The sequence below is a fragment of the Aspergillus japonicus genome (assembly GCF_003184785.1).
Source record: "Aspergillus japonicus CBS 114.51 unplaced genomic scaffold BO86scaffold_1, whole genome shotgun sequence".
NCBI lineage: Eukaryota > Fungi > Ascomycota > Eurotiomycetes > Eurotiales > Aspergillaceae > Aspergillus > Aspergillus japonicus.
In genome coordinates, this window is record NW_020291638.1 from 1,018,931 (window position 1) to 1,036,463 (window position 17,533).

Below are 17,533 nucleotides of genomic sequence, written 5' to 3' on the forward strand. Positions count from 1 at the left end.
AAACGCCCATCATGCTATCCGTGCAGCAGCAAACATGCACTGCACCATGGGCAAGTCGAATACTCCGGCAACCTAAGAAATCTCCAGATCCTCGAACTCGACCACCAATCCATCCACCGCCCCCGTCCCATCCGTCCCATCCCCGTTCATCATCTCCCACATCGTCGCACTGCGCGACAGCCGGTTCGGGCGACTGGCGTACACGCCCACGTGCACGAACTTGTCCTCGACCCCGTAGAAGAACCAGGTCACCTCACGCAGCTTGCGCCACATCCCACTGGGCAGCGCGCCCGACGTCATCATCGCATACGGCGCCGCGACGGCGGGCACCTGGTACCAGATCCAAAGGGCATGGCCGACGCGCTCCAGCTTGATGCGCAGCGAGTGCACCGTCGCAGGACCGTGCTCCGGGGACGATAACGGCGAGGCGCACCAGTCGGCGCCGTCGACCGTGGCGCTCACGCTGGAGACATTCATCGTCCCGGAGCAGAACTCCATGCCGGCTTTGACCCATTTGCCGGGGCGAGCGGAGGACGGGGCATGGGGCGTGGCTCCAAGTCGAGTGGCGGCAGCGGGCGACGGCCCCGGGAGCGGTGGTGACAAGGGCACACGGTGCACCGGTCCATCCTCTGATGACTGCGGTGCCGCCCCGGCGAAGATCACTAGCCCGCCTTGGTCCCATTCCATCTCCCAGTCCGCGGTCACCGTCACCTCTGCGACCTCGAACCGGCGTCGGAGGGAGGTGAAGACGATTGGAGCGGTGGCGGTGTCACGGGCACCGGGTTTGCGCCAAAGATCCGTATTGGGACCCGCAGTAACAGTGAAGTATTCCATGCATCGCGGGAGGGTAAACGCCGATGGGAGATTCAAAGATGTGAACGAAGAGCCACTGGGAGGCATGGTGTCGGTTCCTTGCGAGGGTGTGATCTGTATAGTCTATAGTCTATATCCAGCGAACCCCGTGTTTGACTCGCCCAGACGTATGACAAGCACCCGAGATCAACCACCACTTTTAAGGTTCAAACCTTAAGCATCGAACGGTCTTCAGACTAAGGAAATCAATTCCGTCAAGAGAGTAGAAGAAAGATCTGAGAAAGAATAGAGAAGAGCGAATCGCGGTGAAGGTGTGCCGCTGTGTGGTCGAGGTCCCCTTTCGTTAACCTCCTTGAAGCAAGGGACTCACCACCCCCCCGGTTGGCCACGCCGTGTTCGACCTAAACGTGCCGTCCAATGCCGCTGATCGAGAGCTAATGAGGGACGAAGGCGTCAGTAGTCGAGAAGCTAGTAGGGAGCCCAAGCCTGGTCCGGGCGGCCAAGAAGGATCTGACAAAAAAGCAAAATCCCAGAGTCAGGGATAAGACTTCTGGCACACTTTGTCTCCTCCAGCACAGTATAGTAGACCTCAAGCAGGATGAAGGTGTACGTGACGTTTGATACGTGTCAATCTGGGAGAAACAATGGTAGGAACCACTGGTGATATAGTATTAAGCCCTGACGAAAGTCGGCGAGAATCTGACCAGAAGCCCAAGGATAAGAGCGCCCAGCCGTGGCAATTCCCACCACCAGGGGGCACGGTTTTATATTGCCATGGCTGGAGGCAGAGCATGCTGGTTGGCTTTGCCAGAATGAAGGTCTGGCAGAAAGATTGGACAGCAAGTGGCCGAACCACTCCGCTGGAACTGGCGCTCGAGGAGCGTGGAGCTAAGGAGTCCGAAAAGCTGGTTTGACTGTGCACCATGCGCCGCCCATCGATGTTTCTCCTTTCCCTGTGCGCAGGCATGCTTTCTATTCTTGTCAGTTTATGTCAGTAACTTTTCTTACAGTCTTGGTCTTCGCTGTGCCGTCTGGAAGCATCCAGTCTGCGGTCTGGGTTAGCAACGCATCAGTGACCGATGCAGACCAGTTCACGAGTGGCGGGTCACCCTGCAGCCATTGGGAAACAAAAAAGCAACCACCAGACAGCCCTGCCATGATGCAGGTCTCTGAAGAGTGGGACCCCTGGAAAGCTGAGAGTCCAGAACAGCTGAAAGTCCAGTTAGCTGAGCAACAACGACTGAGAGCTGCTGGTCGGACATTGGTGGGCTCGAGAGTTGGGGGTGGGTGAAGAAGAGCTGAAGCCGAAGTGGGCGAAGTCAGTATTTAATCGTCGTCGCCAGTTGCCACACCACCCAACGGCAACGATGACTGCATTTTGTCTAGCTGTGGTCACTCCATCGTGTTATTATTCTAGCTAAAAGAGCACTTCCTGCGAGCTACGCTACCGATGTGCCATGTGCCTCGTGTCTCGAAAGAATACACACCACCAGGTCAGTGTGATGTGGATCTCGTTCCTGTGTCAGCCCAAGCAAACTGCAGGCGAATCCGAGGATTTGCATGTGAGTTTTTCATGTATTGGTGATTATTGGCCTGCTTGAAGGCCAAGGCACGATGACCTGGAATATTCTTCGAACTATGACTTGTCACTTGCTAGTGTATAAGTGCCCAGTGCAGTGAACTGGTTTGCTTACTTGATTGAGGTGCCGCCGCTTATATGAGGGCAGCACAGACACTTACGGAATGCTCACGGAGCACGCACCTGGGAACCCTTATGCCTGCTCACTGCGGCAGCCCACGTGACTATGACAGGCTCCTTAAACCGTGTCCAACTAACGTATATCTATACAAACCTAATTGGAGGGCATTACCAACTCAAGGGCCGTCAGTTTGTCTTGATTTTTCCATCTGAGAGTTTCTTCAAAAGCGATGTTCCTTTTGTTGCACTTGGATAAATTAAGGATGAACAAGTGGTGATACATGACGTGGACGAAAGAAAGATATCACAAATATTTAAGCAGACGCCTTGCTAATGCTGGCTATTTTGTTACTGCCACAACTCATGCCATGCGCTGTGAGTCAGTAAAGAGTGGTATTGATCAGAAGGAAGGGCTAAGCAAGAGCTAAGCACTAAATAGTGGCCAGCAATTGAAGCGGTGCTCCGCGCTAATGAGGCAGGCTCTTAGATAGTCAGACTAGTAATTAGATTGTTGTTGGTTAATAAAGGATGCCTTGCACTGGCTGGACCCTTTTTCTCTTCTTGTAACCCTCACAGTTCTTCCGAGAACGTCCCACTATCATGTTAACTGATCTACCCCTTGAGTTGCTGATTCACATTGCCCATCTGCTGAACTCGCCCCATGCGCTCAGCACGCTAGTCCAAACCAATCATTTTCTTGACGCCAGTCTTAACCCGATACTGTATCGAGCACATGTACGGCAGCACTCTCCCAGACCCCCTCAGGCGCTATGGTGGGCTGCGGAAAATGGCTGTCTGCAGACCATTCATCAACTATTGGCTGCAGGGGCGTCTCTTTCCAGTCCACCGGTGGTCAAAGACATCTCATATCAAGGACCAACGGACTCTGAGAATGATGAGGATGATGACTCCTCTGAAGAAGAAGAAAATTGCTGCCACCCGATCTTTCTTGCCGCCGAAGCGGGCCATGGCGAGGTCGTCGACTTTCTTCTCTCCCAAGGCGTCTCACCAGACATCGAAGATAGATCCGGTAGCACCCTGCTCTGCGTCGCCGTCCGCAATCAGCATCTTCATATAGCCGAGTCACTACTGCAACGAGGGGCGAACCCATGGCAATGCAATGATACTCAAGTTTCCGCAATGGGCTGGGCAGTTACCAGAGATACAGCAGGAACAAGAAACGAACCAAGATTTGTCCAGCTCCTCCTGCACTGTGGAGAGAAACACCAGGCAATTGATCCGAGTCTGAAAGCGGTCGTGCTTCAAGAGGGACGCGGGAAACCTTTACTCAGTCAGGGACCGAGCATATTGCACGGATGTTGTTAGCGGCCGGGGCGGACCCAAATTTTCTCGGCCGCAAGGCGCGGGTTACTCCCCTGGCTAATGCTGTAGGCTTGAGAAATTTTGCCATGGTCAAGCTTCTTGTCGAAGAGGCCGGTGGGGATCTCAACCTTCTCAACGACCGGCAAGAAGGGCCGTGAGCAGAAGCGGCTGTACGTATGCATGGCTTCTGGTGGAAAGTCGATGATGGCACATTTCACTATGCTGCTCTGTCGAGGCGGGGTCGACGGTCGCCAGCAAGGAAAACACAGGTAGACGCTGAGGCCATGGCCGAAATGGTGGCCATGGCAGCTTTTCTTCTGGACCTTGGAGCGGATATTCGCCGGGGCGGAGGGGATCTGGCATTGGCGAATGCAATCAAGTCTCGCAACGCAGAACTGGCCCAGTTCCTGCAGGCACGAGGGGCCCGTTTTCAAGCGTTGAATGAGTCGGATCAGCCGGCTCTCGAGCTTGCGATTGTGAACGGCGAACTTCCGAAGGCAGCAAAATTGGTGGGGAGCTCGATCGCAAGGCGGTTTATGCCGTAAATGGTTGGTGTGCACTTTCGTATCACATTCGCGCAGTTGAAAGCTCGAGTCCATCATCCTCATCTACCATGAAAGCTTTGTGAAGCTGACATGCGCTAGTCTAGAATTTGTCTTTGGTAGAAGACTACTGCGTGTTGATCGAAGGACACCAGAGGAGGCAAATATTCTGACGCTAATCTACAAGTCGGTTCATATTTGGACTCTGGCGACAGGAATCGCGCACATCGTGCTTGGCTCGCCAGGTATGTACTTTGGTGAGAGTTCTATTATTGGTCGGAGTGAGAAGTGCTGTTGCAGTCAGTAAGAAAGGTTCCGGAGACGAGAGACTTTGGGTTTACCAACAGAGAAGATGGCTGAAACGTAGGCATTGATGCAATGGACGAGACTTCGACATAGCAGACGCCACGCTGGGATAGACAAGGTCCAAAAAACTAGGAACATCTTCTCTCTGGCGATTACTTGCTCGTATTGTATCTGAATCTGTTTCACCATCCAACTTTTTAGATTGTGCCTATACCATTCGAAAGTGAATCCGAGTTGCTCCGGTTCGCCTGAAGCAAGTACGCGAAGAAGCCCACGTTTCTCCAGGTCCTGGCAAAACTCCCTTTTGGACAAAGATTCCCTTGTCAAGTAACCTAGATCAATGCGACCAAGATTCTCGCCACTGGTTCGTGTGATTGGTATCTGGCTGAGGACATTCGGTAACAACGACCTCCACCGCACTCCGAGGCCATAAAAATACCCCATGTATTATGCGACCCATGGCGACACGCCATCGTTCGGTAAACATTGCTCTCACGAACGTTGCCACGGCGCTGCTTTCCTTTCTGCTTTCGTTATTTTGCATCGCCTCTTTTCGTTCGTCCAAAAGTGTCTTCGTGTGCGCAGCTAACTCTGAAACCGAGACATATGTGTTATGCCAGCATTTGTCGATGACAGTGTCAATCAAGGGGTCACCATGCAGTTTCGGAAATTCCATGTTTTGCAACAAGTCCACAACCCTAGGGCCATACTCGTAAGGATTGTCGGCAAGACGCCGATCTCCATAAACCTCGAAGCCGTAGTTTATCAGATAGTACAAGGAGCCGAGGGCGAACTGTTCTGTCGAGGACCAAGGAAGCCGAACGTCCCACATTCTCCTTGGTCGGGCTCGTTGCTATTGAATATTCTGCCATACGGCGCCATGCAAGCTTCGTACGGTGTTCCAACTTTCGCGGCACAGCCAAAATCAGATAGCTTTAGTCGATTGCGATCAAGGAGAATATTCTCGGGCCGTAAATCACCATGGGCGAGGTTTAGGGATTCCAAGAAAGCGGCGCCTTCAGCAAGATCGTTCATCCATCTTTTTTCGCAAAGGCAGAGGTTCCAACTTTGTGACGACCATAATTTGCTGGTCCCGAGTATGATTGTGTTGTATTCTGTAGAAAAGTGACTGATCTAGGAGGTAAATTAGTAGATGATCTTTGGGCTGCCATCAAAGGTCGCGCCTCTCATGTACTCGAGGAAGCTACCACTCTTGCAAAAGTAAAAACACTGTACAATAGAGAGGCACGGCGGATTTCGTAAGAATACCCTATATATCTCAAGCTCTTTATAGAATTGCTCTCGTTCGATTTTCCCAGACTTCGGTACTTTGACCACGATGCGAGGGTGGACCTCGTAGACGAATGAGATGCCTCCGCCCCAGATCCAGTGCACACCAGGAAACTGGCGCTGTACACGGGTATCCATGGTTGAACAGTATGGCGTCGGAGGGAGCGGCGATATCCTGAGAAGAAGCGAAGGAGGACGCGACTTGTTTGTGTTTACGAAGGGAAGAGTAAAACGAACTTGGAACCATAAGCTGAGGTACATACGACCGGGGGGAAGAGGGAGTCCAGGGGGAGGTTATGGCGCGCAAGTGCCGACAGAATCATTTGTGATTGTAGTAGGTAAGTTACCTGTCATCCATGATCGTACTTTCTGCTTCAGGCGGGAAAATCACCCGCATGAAGCCGTCCAGTGTGACAGCCTGGAGGAGACTTCGTAGTCCGTACTAACTATACTCATTACCTAGTAGTAGCTGTTGCCTGTCGCATGTCGAGGTGATTCTTAGGGATATAGAAACATCCTGACAGAAGCGAAGAATTGTACAGTACAGTAGATAAGCATCACCAAATTGTATGAGACTAATCAAGGCTGCCAATCCCTAGGAAAAGCTGGGCCAGCCCCATTGCTCTTCACATAAATACTACCTGAGAATCAGCTCTATGCCTGCATAGATGCTCGACTGTCTGTGGAGGCATTGGATAACTATGCACATGTACCGAGTCCGTTGCATATAGAGGTCTTTGACCTGCGGAGCAGGTATTTGTCCAGTACTCATGAAGAGGTATCGCTATGAACCCCCTTTGGGAACATGGCCTACATCATTCCTGGACATCTTTTCAGCACACCTCCTGTAACTGCCATTCGGGGAATTGCCATCCAGCACAAGACACTGACTTAATCTAGGAGTGTTCCGACCTTGTTGACATAGATCCTGGTCGACTAGGTCATTCAATAAATAAAAATCAGTACCAGGTTCTGTACAAAGTGGGAAAGACAGTTATCTGATTTGTCTATAGGAATCGAGTGCCAGCCGTAGCAGCACACCAGCAACTGCGCCACATCGCCCAGTGGCGTCATCGCCATCCGGCCCCGCGCCACATCTCTCCATCCATCCATCATCCATCCAGCAAGCAAGCTTTCACCACCTCAGCTATCAATCCATCATAGATGCCCCTCAGCTCTACACTCTAACCCAAATAAACCACCCAACAAACACCACCCCATCCACCCCAAACCCCCAACCTCCCAAAAAATCCATCAAAATGGTCTGCGCCAAATGCCAAAAGAAACTCAAACAAACGGAACTAGCCACACCCGGCGTCAAACGCAAGAGCGAGATGTACTACGGCTCGCCCTCTTCCTCCCTCGGCAGCGGCAGCAGCAGTACTGGAACAAGCAGCGCCGATAAGTCGAAACCCACGCTCGGGAACACGGGGATCGGGAAGGTAAAAAGCCACTCACTCACTGCACCGTTGCCCCCCCCCCCCCCTCTCCACTTTAAAAATGATACTGACACAAAAGCGAGCAGAGCAAACTCCTCAGCGCCAAAGCCAAGAACCCCTATGCGGCGTACTCGTCCTCGTGCGAGATGTGCAAGACTAAGACCGAGCAGGGCCGGAAGTATTGCCAGCGGTGCGCGTATCAGAAGAATTGTTGGTATTTCCTTTTTTTTTCCCCCTTTTCCCTTTTGTTTTCTCTCTGGGGTGGTTCGTAAGAGGTTTTGTGCCGTGTTTTTTTTACTAAATGGAATATACTGATGGGTGTTCTAGCTTGTCCTATGTGTGGGAAGAGTTTGGCGAAGGGGGTTGCGAAGGGGCAGCCGGTGGTGCAGGGGCAGAAGTTTAATTTGAAGTAGTCATGGGTACGTTGCCCTTGGAGGGTTCATTTGTTATTTGGGTTGATGTTATGATTTATCCTTATCATCGGAGGGATTACTGGGTAAAGATCCCATTCATGGCTGGCATGGCGTTCAGGGGTGCAATTGGCAGGGAAAGGTAGAGGCAACAGAAGGTTCTTTGCACATGATATCCAACAGTAAACAGGAATAAGAACATTGATAGTGAAAAAAGCTAGTTATACATGACACACAGACACACACATACAGAAGGATATATGCAACTATTCCCGGGTCTAACTGCAACACACACTCCGCAACCCCCTTCACGAAAATTCTATCCTAACAGTACAGTGCCAACGAAGCAAAAACATCTTCAAGAGGTTGGTTTACCGCTCAGCCAGCATGTTCTTGATGCTGGCATAGTACTGTGGCCGGACGTACTTGGCGATCTCGTCCTTGGCCAACCACTTGAAGTCGGTCAGGTTATCGGCATTCCCGGCCAAGTCGGCCTGGCCGGTGAAGATGCGCGCCTTCATGAAGAAGGTCTTCTCGCCCTGGAGCTCCGAGGAGGGTTTGCGGAAGTTGTACACGTAGTGGCCGACAGGGTGGTAGCCCACGAACCAGGTGTTCATGTTCACACCCGCCGCCTGGGCGAGGGTACGTTGGGCAGCCTGCATTGAACAAAAAGTTAGGAACCGTCGCAATCCCACAGCCACCGATGCCGTGGACTTCTGGAGAAAGGAAAAAAAAAACGTACCTGCTTCATAGTCTCCTCCGGCTCCACCGCGGAGCTGGGCAACTTCCAGTATCCCTCCTTCGACTGCACGAGCAGATACAGCGTCCGCTGCAGAGCCCGGTTCAGACTCTTGTCGTCGCCCTTCTCGTCCGCCTCCGTCCACCGGGGGAACGGCCGGGGGACCTCCTCCTTCTTGCTAGTGTCCTGGGAGGTGGCATTGACGGTGGCCTCGGCGTCCTGGACGAGCATCTCCACCTGGTGGGCCGGGTCGGACTCGACGGCGCCGACGAGCAGCTCATCGTTCCACGCGTCCTTCGAGTAGGCGTTGTACTTGCCGATGTCGCGGGCGGCGGTCTGGCGCTCGCGGATCTTGCGCTTCCAGTCCTCGTCGGCGGGCGTACCGCGCTTGAAGTAGAAGTACTTGGTGAAGGGGAGCGTCAGCCGCTCGTTCAGACGGCGCTGGTAGAAGAAGTACGCCTTCTCGAAGTCGGTCAGGTCGCGGGTGATCTGGGGCTGCCGGGACAGCAGGACGCCGGCTTTGATGGTGTGGGTGGGCTTCACGACGGGGAAGGCCGAGCTGGGCGGCGCGGTCGTGGTCTCGGGGGTGCCCTGCGTCGTCGCCGCAGAGGCATATTGGCGGCGGACAATTGTCTCTTGACAGCTTCTGCACACTCTGGAATCGGAGGCGGAAGGCCCTGTTGTTTGGGAGACATGGAAAACAGTTTAGCTGCCCGTCGTTTGATTGCAAAATCGGGGGAAGACTATGAAGACCAGAAAATTGGATTGAACTCACGCAAAAGCGACGCTATGCGCCTGGCACCATTGGACCCGGAAGACATCTTTCCAGAGGCTATGTGAAATGTTTGGGGGGGGGTTGATTGTCAATATAGTCCCTCCCGGACGCCGATACTGGACGAGAAAAGTTGGCGGCGCGGCGGTCACCTGCCTCTCTCTCTCTCTCTGTCAGTCTCTCTGCCGGCGAGACTCCAGTCGGAACAATTCCAGTTCCGGTCCAAGACTAGCACTGCACGTGATCAAATCCTTTATAACCCGTCCCCGCCAAATCCGCTCTTCCTTTTTTCTTCTTCTTTTCTTCTCACGGCACCATTTCCTTATCGTCACTGTTCTAGTTTTTCCACGACCAGTCGATCATTTTTCCGGTGCTCAGAGTGAGTACTTTGCGGCCATTTTTCGCTAGCGGTACCTTCTTGAACCAAGGTGTACTGTTAGATAGACGCTGCATACATTCCCCAACCATTACTCAGGCAGTTATGCTGGGCAGCTAGTAGTAATCTGTCAATGTAAATCATAAGCTCATCGCTGCATTACTATATGTCAGAGTCTATGGAGTTGCTGTTATTGGCAATCTCGATCCGCTTCAACCAACCTGGCACACCCTCTCCTGCGTACCAAAAACACGCAACTTGTTTCCGTAGGTGCTCCAGAATTTGGCGTCTAAACGAGGGATCAGCTGTCCACGGTTTACTCTATCTTGGATTACTATGGAATCACTGGGTCTCAGCACCATCTGGGACGCTCCTGGAGGACCCGCAATGACAGTGTGAGCCGCGCGCTTGCTGGCCTCAGCCTCGTCCGTGCGGAGTTTCATATAAGTATTGGTCGTATGCTCAACGAGCTGCGTGTGCGATTCAGCCGACGCAGGCTGACCAGGCTTTGGGGCTGATCCTGTCGCCTTTGTGTTCTTGCCCTTGTCTCGATTCCGTTGGATAGGCAGGGTCAGAGGCTGAGCCTGCCCAAACTCGGTTTTGTATGCGCCCCTGCCTGGCGTCTGTGTCTGTGAAATTGGCTGACCCTGCCGAATCAGCTCGTGGACTGATGGTGGAGGTTTCTCGTCTGCGCCCCGGTCCCGAAGATGTGCAGAGAGTTTGATGAAGACTTCGGCGGTGAGCAAACTGTCATAGCCCGCCTCATGGCTGATGCCATGAGCTTTGTATTTTGTATGCTGAGAAGCAAGCTCTAGCGGAAGCAGGTATGTTAGTCTCATCTAGATGGCGAGCCGGATGAAGGCCACTTACTGGTCTTCGGGTAAGGGACGAAAGCCAGCTTGTTGTGAAGATCTTGCAAGCTAGACGTAGGATTGATGGAGCCGCAATCATGGGTAGCCATATATTTTGTATCCATCAGAACAGGAAACATCTCATGGATCATTGATTGGAACTCCTCGACACGGTCCGGGAGAGGCCCAAAGAAGCATCGGCAGAAGTATATCAGGTCGGTGAAGAGATTGTGGCCCACGACCACTGGTCGGGTGGCTCGCAGGCGTCGCTTGATTTGATCTGAATTCAGCTGCTGCCTTGGCTTATGCAGGCCTGCCCAGCGGTTGTTAAAGTAGTCCTGCGGAAGATTTGTGAGATCACCACCAGCCAGAGCCTCGGCGACCCATCTGAACCCCGTCTGTTCCCAGACTCTCTTCTGCGTAGACTCGAGTTTCTGGGCAAGAGCAGTTTTTTCCAGCTCCTCGTCACGGTCAACGATTTGTAGGAACCCGGCCGACCGTCCGATAGCTTTCAGGAACGGATACTCAACCTCTACAAGTTGATATATGAGTCTCTTTTGAAATCTGTTAAGCTCCACCGACATGATACCAGGACTTTCGACTGCACCGGGACGACTCGCTGGTGGGATGTTGAGGTAGCTGCCACGAGCCTGCCGGAAATCAGACGAGCTTCACGAAATGGAGAGGAGGCTTCATACTGTACCAAGCGCAAGCCACTCATCCACAAGACGTCGCACTTCTTGAAGAAAGGCAAGTGATTCAGTCTCGGCTTCATCAACGCCTATTGTGGTCGTCGCTTCCGGGCGTTTGAACTTTTCAAGGACCCTGAACACGGCCTTGATCTCCTCGTCTCTAGACAGATAACTCACGCCTTGTCTGAAGAGCGAGTCCATACTAAATCTGTGGGTCAAGAGAAACGCAACAGCTAAAATGAAAGAACAAGTCAGTAGCCGGAGGCAGCGGGCTTTGTGGCAAGCATACCGCTGCTTTGAAAAGACCAGTGCCTTTCAACTCCAAGCCTGTCGTCAATGATCGGGCTCAAGTGCAGGTTATATGGCCGCAGAGTGTAGATACCTTCCCATCCCGATTAGCGACTTTGATCAGGAAGCAAATCGATGGAGGACTCCCAACCTTCCTTCAGGTCTTCATGACAGATGGTCAAGCCGACCTGCAGGATCTGGAAGTGGTCGGCAGATGTCTTGACCTCTTCGTACCGCTCCTGAAGCGTGCTCGGCCGGCTCGTGCCTCCATCGCCACGTTTCGCTATTCCAGAGAACTCGAAGTCCAGGGCTACAAAGCAGCAGGTTGACAACTCATCTAGGAGCATAGGGAGAGTGGGCCCGAAGGTCTGAGCGGTGATATCCATGCTTTCTATCTATGAAGCGTAGTAGGCAGTTGAGGGATGAAAAAGATAATAACAATAATGATAGTAGATTGCCTTCAGAGAATGAGGATGAGTGTAATCTAGGCTGAGCACGAGTGTGATATGACATCCGCAATCTTCAGTGTTTGGCGGGAATAGAGGTTGGTGTTTTGTTGATTGGGCGGAGTCCGGGGTAGGAAGGAAGGAACGAAGATGGTCTTGAAGGCTCATTTGAAATTCCTTTGATTTGACAATGTTATTTTGTTGTAATTAATGTCTCAGACACAATCAGCACTGGTTGAATCTCTGTGCTCCCTTATACATGATGACGATCGATGCTTGGAAGTGGAGGGATGCATGAAGCATGAAGCATGAAGCATGAAGCTGTCACGAAACAGTGGCGTTATCGCGGGGTGGTAGCCTGAGGCAACCATCCCACCATCCCGTGACAGAGCAACACCCCGGACTTGGACTGAGGGACAAGCCGAGGTGAAGCTGGAAGCAGAAGCAGCAAACGATCGGTCCGTATGAGAAGAAGTGCCGGTTAGTGTCACAGCGTTCCGTCCTCCTCTCCCAACCCCCAACCTCCTCCAAGTGTAGTCTGCCTGTCAACCACACTTAACAATTGTTTGAATTTCTCTGTGGAAGCATCGTACCTCTCATTTCATCATTCCCAACCCCATTCTCCCACTTTCAAGTCGCCTGTCGCATTCCCGCTGGCGGTAGCTACAATGGCCGACCCATCGGCATCGCAGTCGCAACACCTCTCCTCCTCCGCAACATCAACATCACCACTACCACTTTCGCCCTCCAAGCTTTGCTCCAAGACCTACAAAAAAGCATCGCACCTTTTTCTTACACGACGACTTCAAGAAGCGCTCGCCGCCTTAGAACCCGCCATCACCTCTCCCAGCGGCAATGACGACCAATTCACCAACGGCGACTCCTCCTCAGCCCTCGGCGGGCCGCCCATCGCCTCCGCCCAGCCCACGTGGCGGATCAAAGTATGGAATCTCTACATCACTCTGCTGAGCGGCATTGTCGACCTGGGGCCTGAAGAAGGCAAGGCAGTATTTGGACAAAAGGAATGGAAAGCCATTTCGTCCCAGGTCCGCGAGGGACAGATCTGGGAGACCGTTGTGCAGACCGGCTACCAGGGTCTTGAGGGCTCCGTCGACGCGGAAGTTGTATATAATCTGTGAGTTATCCTCAGCGTTGCCAGCCCGATCTTGCCAACTGACCACAGCTCAACCCATTAGCGCCACCCTACTTCTCAGCCATATGCCGTCGCAGAAACTCAACCAACAGCGACTTGAAACCTATCTTTCGTCGTCCGGTCAACCGAACCTAGACATCACGGAGCAGCATCTGCGCGATAGCTCCTCGTCCACGACGTCGCTACAGCGAGCCAATGGCGGGACAGATACGCCGAAGGACTTGAACGCACGGGTGCGGATCATCGAGCTGTTCACGCTGCATGTGCTTCCCCGCAACGAGGAATGGGATTACGCGCAGGAATTCATTAGTCTGAGTGAAGTCCTCGACGAAGAACGGAAAGACGTGTTCTTGCAGACACTAGAGGGGCTGAAGGAGGAGAAGCAGCAAGGCGCGCTGCGCGCTGCGGCGCTGCAGCGGGAGAAAGACGCGGAGCTCGAAAGACAAGCGCGCGAGGCTGAGCGACGGCAACTGGAAGAGGATGCCGCCGCCGCCGCCGCCGCTGCTGCTGCTGCCGCACAGTCGCAGCCGAAGGGTCATGGCCGGAGCAGCAGCGAGGTGGATTACGGGATTGAGAAGACGTATCCAAATGGCAGCATCAAGGGCCGAGGGAAGAGCAGCGAAAAGCAGGTCAATGGGAAGACTGGGGCTTCTTCCACAGGCCGCACTGCGTTCTCGCCGTCGGGCTCAAAGAGCATCAAGAAGACAGACAAGCCAGACACGCGAGCCAAGCGATCACAAGCCTTGACGAATGTGGTCCGCAATCTGATGCAGTTCATCCGGAAGAGTATCGCGGGAAACCCGCTCTCCTTCGCGCGGACGGTGCTCTTCATGCTGGGGATCTTGTTCGCGCTGAGCCGACAGGATATCCGGGAGCGCATTCGGAGGATAACAGGCGCGGGATGGCAGAAAGTCAAGGGGACGATAGGGATGGGGGTGAAAGTGAGCTATATCTGAGGACGAACCATGGTCTGTGGTCTTCAATGTACAGGGTCGATGCTGTAACTGCATCGACTTTGTCCCACCCACGTTCTGTATCCTTACTCCTGTAAATTCTTATTCTATTGTACGAATCTATCAAACGAAACATGGGCGGTTATACAAGGGTGGAAGCGTCCTTCTCCCGCCACCCCCCATTCTCCACGGCCGCTCTTTTCCCTGTTGCATCCGCGGCAACCAAACCAGAACCAACTCCCTCCTGCTCACTCCCATCCCCTCCTCTCCTTGCCCCTCCCTCCGTATCCCCCTCCCCCTCCGCATCCCCAAACTGAACCCCCTCCACCCGCACCCTCCACTTCCGAAACCAATGCACAAAGAAATGCGCCACACAGATCTGCTCCGTGGTAAACAGCAACACGGGCACCGAAGTCTTGGCCTTGAGATACAGCTCCAAGGACCCCCACATGGCGTACAGCAACGGGATGCCCAGCGCGTTACTCTTGGCGGGGGCGCAGAAACACACGGCGATGGCCTCCTTGGGATCCATGGGCCGAAACGGCCGGAATTCCACCATTCTGGGTTTCTCTCCCCCGTCCCCCCCGGGATTTTCTGCGTCCATGAACCGGGATAGGAAGGCGGGCACGGGGATCGGGATCGCCAGGCTGGCTAGACAGGCGGGCGGGCGGGAGAAGAGGAAGCATACTGCTGTCATGAAGATGTAGAGGGCGATGTTGAAGAGGGTTACGAAGATGATGGTTTGGGCGGAGAGGGTTTGCAGGGCGCCGGTGGCGAAGCAGGAGCTGAATGTTGACCTATTCCTTGTGTTAGAATTGAGATGGGATGGGATGGGATGGGATTGGGGGGGTTGCGGGTGCGAACCAGATCAGCAGCAGCAGACAGGCGGTGCTCAGCTTGGGCAGCTTGAAGGTCTGCAGGACCCAGGCGGTGCGATCGGGCCAGGTCCAGCGCACGAGCTGGCCGACGACCAGCGGGAGGAGCACGGCGAGGCCGAGCTGCTTGAAGACGTCGCGGTACATGGCGGAGAGGTCGCCGTCGGCGGAGGCGCGCCAGGGGTCGAAGGCCGGGTCCGCGGGCAGCAGGGTCATGGTCCAGCCGGCCGTCACAAAGGGGCCCAGGAAGTTGGCGATGATGACTTCCACCAGAGCGGCGGCGTCGTCGCCGCCGGCGGAGCGCGTCATCACCACGTTCGACGCGATGGTCGTCGGGATGCAGGCCAGGAAGACGTAGCCGGCCAGCACGGCGCGGTCGATGTGCGCGTGCGGATCGCCCGCTAAGATCATGTGCACGACCGCCAGCATCAGCGCCGGGATGAACAGAAACGAGATCCCCTGCACCAGCACATGCAGCCGCCAATTCAGCAGGTGCCGGAACAGCTTCTCGCGCGGCACGCTGAGCCCCGAGATCAGGAAGATGAGCGCCATCGCCCCGTACAGCACGCTATACTCGGACCGGATGATGCCCCCGTTCTTCGCGACGTTCGGGAAGTAGTACGCCAGCACGCAGACGACGCCGATGCCGATCAGCAGCCATTGGTGCAGGAGGAAGCGCGCGGTAGTTGTCAGGGCTTGTCCCACGCCGCGGCGGTACCATGGTGATGGTGGTGGTGGGGTTGGGGTTGGGGTTGGCGAGGCCACGCTCATGATGTACTGTATTCCTACTAAGCGTTTCGTAGAACTCTCTCACGAAGATGTAGTTCTTGCCAAGCGTTTCCCCCTCGCCTTATAGCAGGTGGACAAACTCAGATTGTGCCATTTTCGCTCTGCATGGTGGGCGAGTTTTGTGTCGGTGGTCGATCGGGGTCAAAATCTAGGGCCGACCTGATAAACCGATAGGCTGAAAGATCTGCCATGGTGGGCTTGCGCGGTTGCTGTTCAGTTGTCGTTGTTGGGCGTGGACATGCATGTGCGCGGTTGTACAGTACATACTTCTGGAGGTAGACGCCAGATAAGAACTAGATCAACAATCTTATCTGGAGCACTCAGTCCTAATCCACAGTATCAGTCAGTATCAGCAGCCAGGTCAACGCGGTATACTCTCCTGTAACTTATCGGGCCAACGATCAACCGTCCGTCCCTCGCAGCACGTGACCCTCCCCTAACCATCCTACTGTACATAACTTACTCGAGCGCTGCTATAGAGCGCCCACGAGGCATCGGCAGCTGAATCCCTCATCGGAGGTTATCTCTCCCCCAGAGACGATCCTCACAACCAAGTGAGACAGACCCCGATGCCGTGTGACCAGCAGCATGTGAAGATCTCAGATTAGAGCCTCAGGCCGGCGGCCGGCTTAACTCTGTGGTCCGTGGTACTGTACGCAGTAAGAAGTCACCTGATCCGATTGATTATCGATATCATTATTTTGTCTCCTACAAAAAGTAACTGGGAGCTATAGTTCGCTAAAAAAAATTGCAGTCTCGCAAGAAATTTGCCGGAGCAGACTGGACTGGGAATGCAAGCCGCGGGGGGAAAAACGGTCAGCAGACCATGGATAAAACCTGAACCGTGGGGTAAGCACTTTTGTACTCCGTACTGCAGCAGAGAATCACACCCACCACGCCTAGTCCATGGTCAGGGGAGCGATTGCGAAAATCGGAGCGATGGTAGAACTCCGGTGGTCACAGGTCACAAGATCTTTGGGGACGAGATCTCCCATGCAGAACAGTAATGCGACCGGTCCAGAGAACTCCGGGGAAGAATGGGAAAGGAGAGCCTGAGGGGACTGGGAGGGTTGGAAACGACCTCGGCAGCAGCTTGAATCTCCAGGTGCTTGGCCCGGGAATACCCGTGAACTACCTACTCACATTCTCCATCACTAGTTGTCGTGATTTTGAAGGCAGTGTGCTGGGTGGGCTACAGTTGTTACAGTACATACAATGAAGTTAGGGTTCACCATGAAACCCTGCCTAAGTTCCCCAGGGATGACTGTCACAAGCTTCCAAACTCTGAATGCGGGAGGATGATGTTGTTCACGACACGCAGATGACGACAAGATCCAGCATGTGAAGGTGGTTCTGGTTCTTCGCCCGATGCAGTTTTGCTGGGCTGAATCACTGACTGGCACTCAGGGTTTGGGCTCTGCTTGCCTGTACTGTATGTGTGGTTCCGCTGTGTCCAGTGGCACCGCTCGGAGGAAGATTGGCCGGGTACTACTCATTCAGTCAGTCACTGGGATTGCCAGACTGACAGGCCAAGCTGCCCTTGGACCCGAAGCCTCGGAAGAGCGAGGTCGACAACGTGGGGAGGAGACAGGCCCCCAGGCGACATGAGCATGAGTATGATGTGTCATTGTACTGTACGTACTCCCAATATACTGTAGCTGATGCCTTGATAGTCGTAGACAATGAGGAGAACCAGCGTATAAGAAGGTCGTAGGCTCCCCTGTCGAAGTATAGATAAAGGACATTCCTATTCCTCTCTGACTATAATCATCCTTCC

The 17,533-nt window shown here is 53.8% G+C and overlaps 7 protein-coding genes across 7 annotated transcripts; 2 read left to right on the forward strand and 5 right to left on the reverse strand.

Annotated features, from left to right (window-relative positions):
- Window positions 1-72: 72 nt before the first annotated feature.
- Window positions 73-900, reverse strand: BO86DRAFT_301094 (uncharacterized protein; the record flags this gene model as incomplete). The annotated part of the gene is made up of 2 exons (XM_025667475.1): window positions 73-551; window positions 612-900. 2 exons carry the CDS (start codon window positions 898-900, stop codon window positions 73-75), a joined length of 768 nt encoding a protein of 255 aa, XP_025533502.1.
- Window positions 901-3,834: 2,934 nt separating this feature from the next.
- Window positions 3,835-4,434, reverse strand: BO86DRAFT_394384 (uncharacterized protein; the record flags this gene model as incomplete). Its single annotated transcript, XM_025673195.1, has 1 exon — window positions 3,835-4,434. One exon carries the CDS (start codon window positions 4,432-4,434, stop codon window positions 3,835-3,837), a length of 600 nt encoding a protein of 199 aa, XP_025533503.1.
- Window positions 4,435-4,835: 401 nt separating this feature from the next.
- On the reverse strand, window positions 4,836-6,168 carry BO86DRAFT_444520 (putative Rho-associated protein kinase; the record flags this gene model as incomplete). The annotated part of the gene is made up of 4 exons (XM_025676386.1): window positions 5,879-6,168; window positions 5,558-5,722; window positions 5,184-5,519; window positions 4,836-4,860 (listed from the first exon to the last, which is right to left on the reverse strand). Exons 1-4 carry the CDS (start codon window positions 6,109-6,111, stop codon window positions 4,836-4,838), a joined length of 759 nt encoding a protein of 252 aa, XP_025533504.1. The 5' UTR covers window positions 6,112-6,168.
- Window positions 6,169-7,200: 1,032 nt separating this feature from the next.
- BO86DRAFT_328102 (cysteine-rich PDZ-binding protein) lies at window positions 7,201-8,056 on the forward strand. The gene is made up of 3 exons (XM_025668628.1): window positions 7,201-7,415; window positions 7,499-7,622; window positions 7,740-8,056. The coding sequence occupies exons 1-3, from the start codon at window positions 7,233-7,235 to the stop codon at window positions 7,823-7,825; spliced, it is 393 nt and encodes a 130-aa protein (XP_025533505.1). The 5' UTR covers window positions 7,201-7,232; the 3' UTR covers window positions 7,826-8,056.
- BO86DRAFT_328106 (CAF1 family ribonuclease) lies at window positions 7,819-12,281 on the reverse strand. The gene is made up of 8 exons (XM_025668629.1): window positions 11,692-12,281; window positions 11,542-11,634; window positions 11,259-11,485; window positions 10,580-11,210; window positions 10,378-10,520; window positions 9,954-10,251; window positions 8,565-9,238; window positions 7,819-8,478 (listed from the first exon to the last, which is right to left on the reverse strand). Exons 1-8 carry the CDS (start codon window positions 11,924-11,926, stop codon window positions 8,194-8,196), a joined length of 2,586 nt encoding a protein of 861 aa, XP_025533506.1. The 5' UTR covers window positions 11,927-12,281; the 3' UTR covers window positions 7,819-8,193.
- A 207-nt stretch (window positions 12,282-12,488) lies between these two features.
- pex26 lies at window positions 12,489-14,340 on the forward strand. Its single transcript, XM_025676387.1, has 2 exons — window positions 12,489-13,121; window positions 13,183-14,340. Exons 1-2 carry the CDS (start codon window positions 12,655-12,657, stop codon window positions 14,093-14,095), a joined length of 1,380 nt encoding a protein of 459 aa, XP_025533507.1. The 5' UTR covers window positions 12,489-12,654; the 3' UTR covers window positions 14,096-14,340.
- On the reverse strand, window positions 14,235-15,738 carry BO86DRAFT_414691 (uncharacterized protein; the record flags this gene model as incomplete). Its single annotated transcript, XM_025674859.1, has 2 exons — window positions 14,235-14,889; window positions 14,957-15,738. 2 exons carry the CDS (start codon window positions 15,736-15,738, stop codon window positions 14,235-14,237), a joined length of 1,437 nt encoding a protein of 478 aa, XP_025533508.1.
- Between the last annotated feature and the right edge of the window lie 1,795 nt (window positions 15,739-17,533).

Excerpts from the sequence above, each read along its gene's own strand:
- BO86DRAFT_328102 (XM_025668628.1), top strand. The coding sequence starts at position 7,233 with ATGGTCTGCGCCAAATGCCAAAAGAAACTCAAACAAACGGAACTAGCC. Across the intron at positions 7,416-7,498 it reads GGAACACGGGGATCGGGAAG|AGCAAACTCCTCAGCGCCAA; the intron begins GTAAAAAGCCAC and ends AAAAGCGAGCAG. Across the intron at positions 7,623-7,739 it reads GTGCGCGTATCAGAAGAATT|CTTGTCCTATGTGTGGGAAG; the intron begins GTTGGTATTTCC and ends TGGGTGTTCTAG.
- BO86DRAFT_328106 (XM_025668629.1), bottom strand. The coding sequence starts at position 11,926 with ATGGATATCACCGCTCAGACCTTCGGGCCCACTCTCCCTATGCTCCTA. Across the intron at positions 10,252-10,377 it reads ACGAGAAACCTCCACCATCA|GGCAAGAACACAAAGGCGAC; the intron begins GTCCACGAGCTG and ends AATCGAGACAAG. Across the intron at positions 9,239-9,953 it reads AAACAAGTTGCGTGTTTTTG|GGCCTTCCGCCTCCGATTCC; the intron begins GTACGCAGGAGA and ends CCCAAACAACAG.
- pex26 (XM_025676387.1), top strand. The coding sequence starts at position 12,655 with ATGGCCGACCCATCGGCATCGCAGTCGCAACACCTCTCCTCCTCCGCA. Across the intron at positions 13,122-13,182 it reads GCGGAAGTTGTATATAATCT|CGCCACCCTACTTCTCAGCC; the intron begins GTGAGTTATCCT and ends TCAACCCATTAG.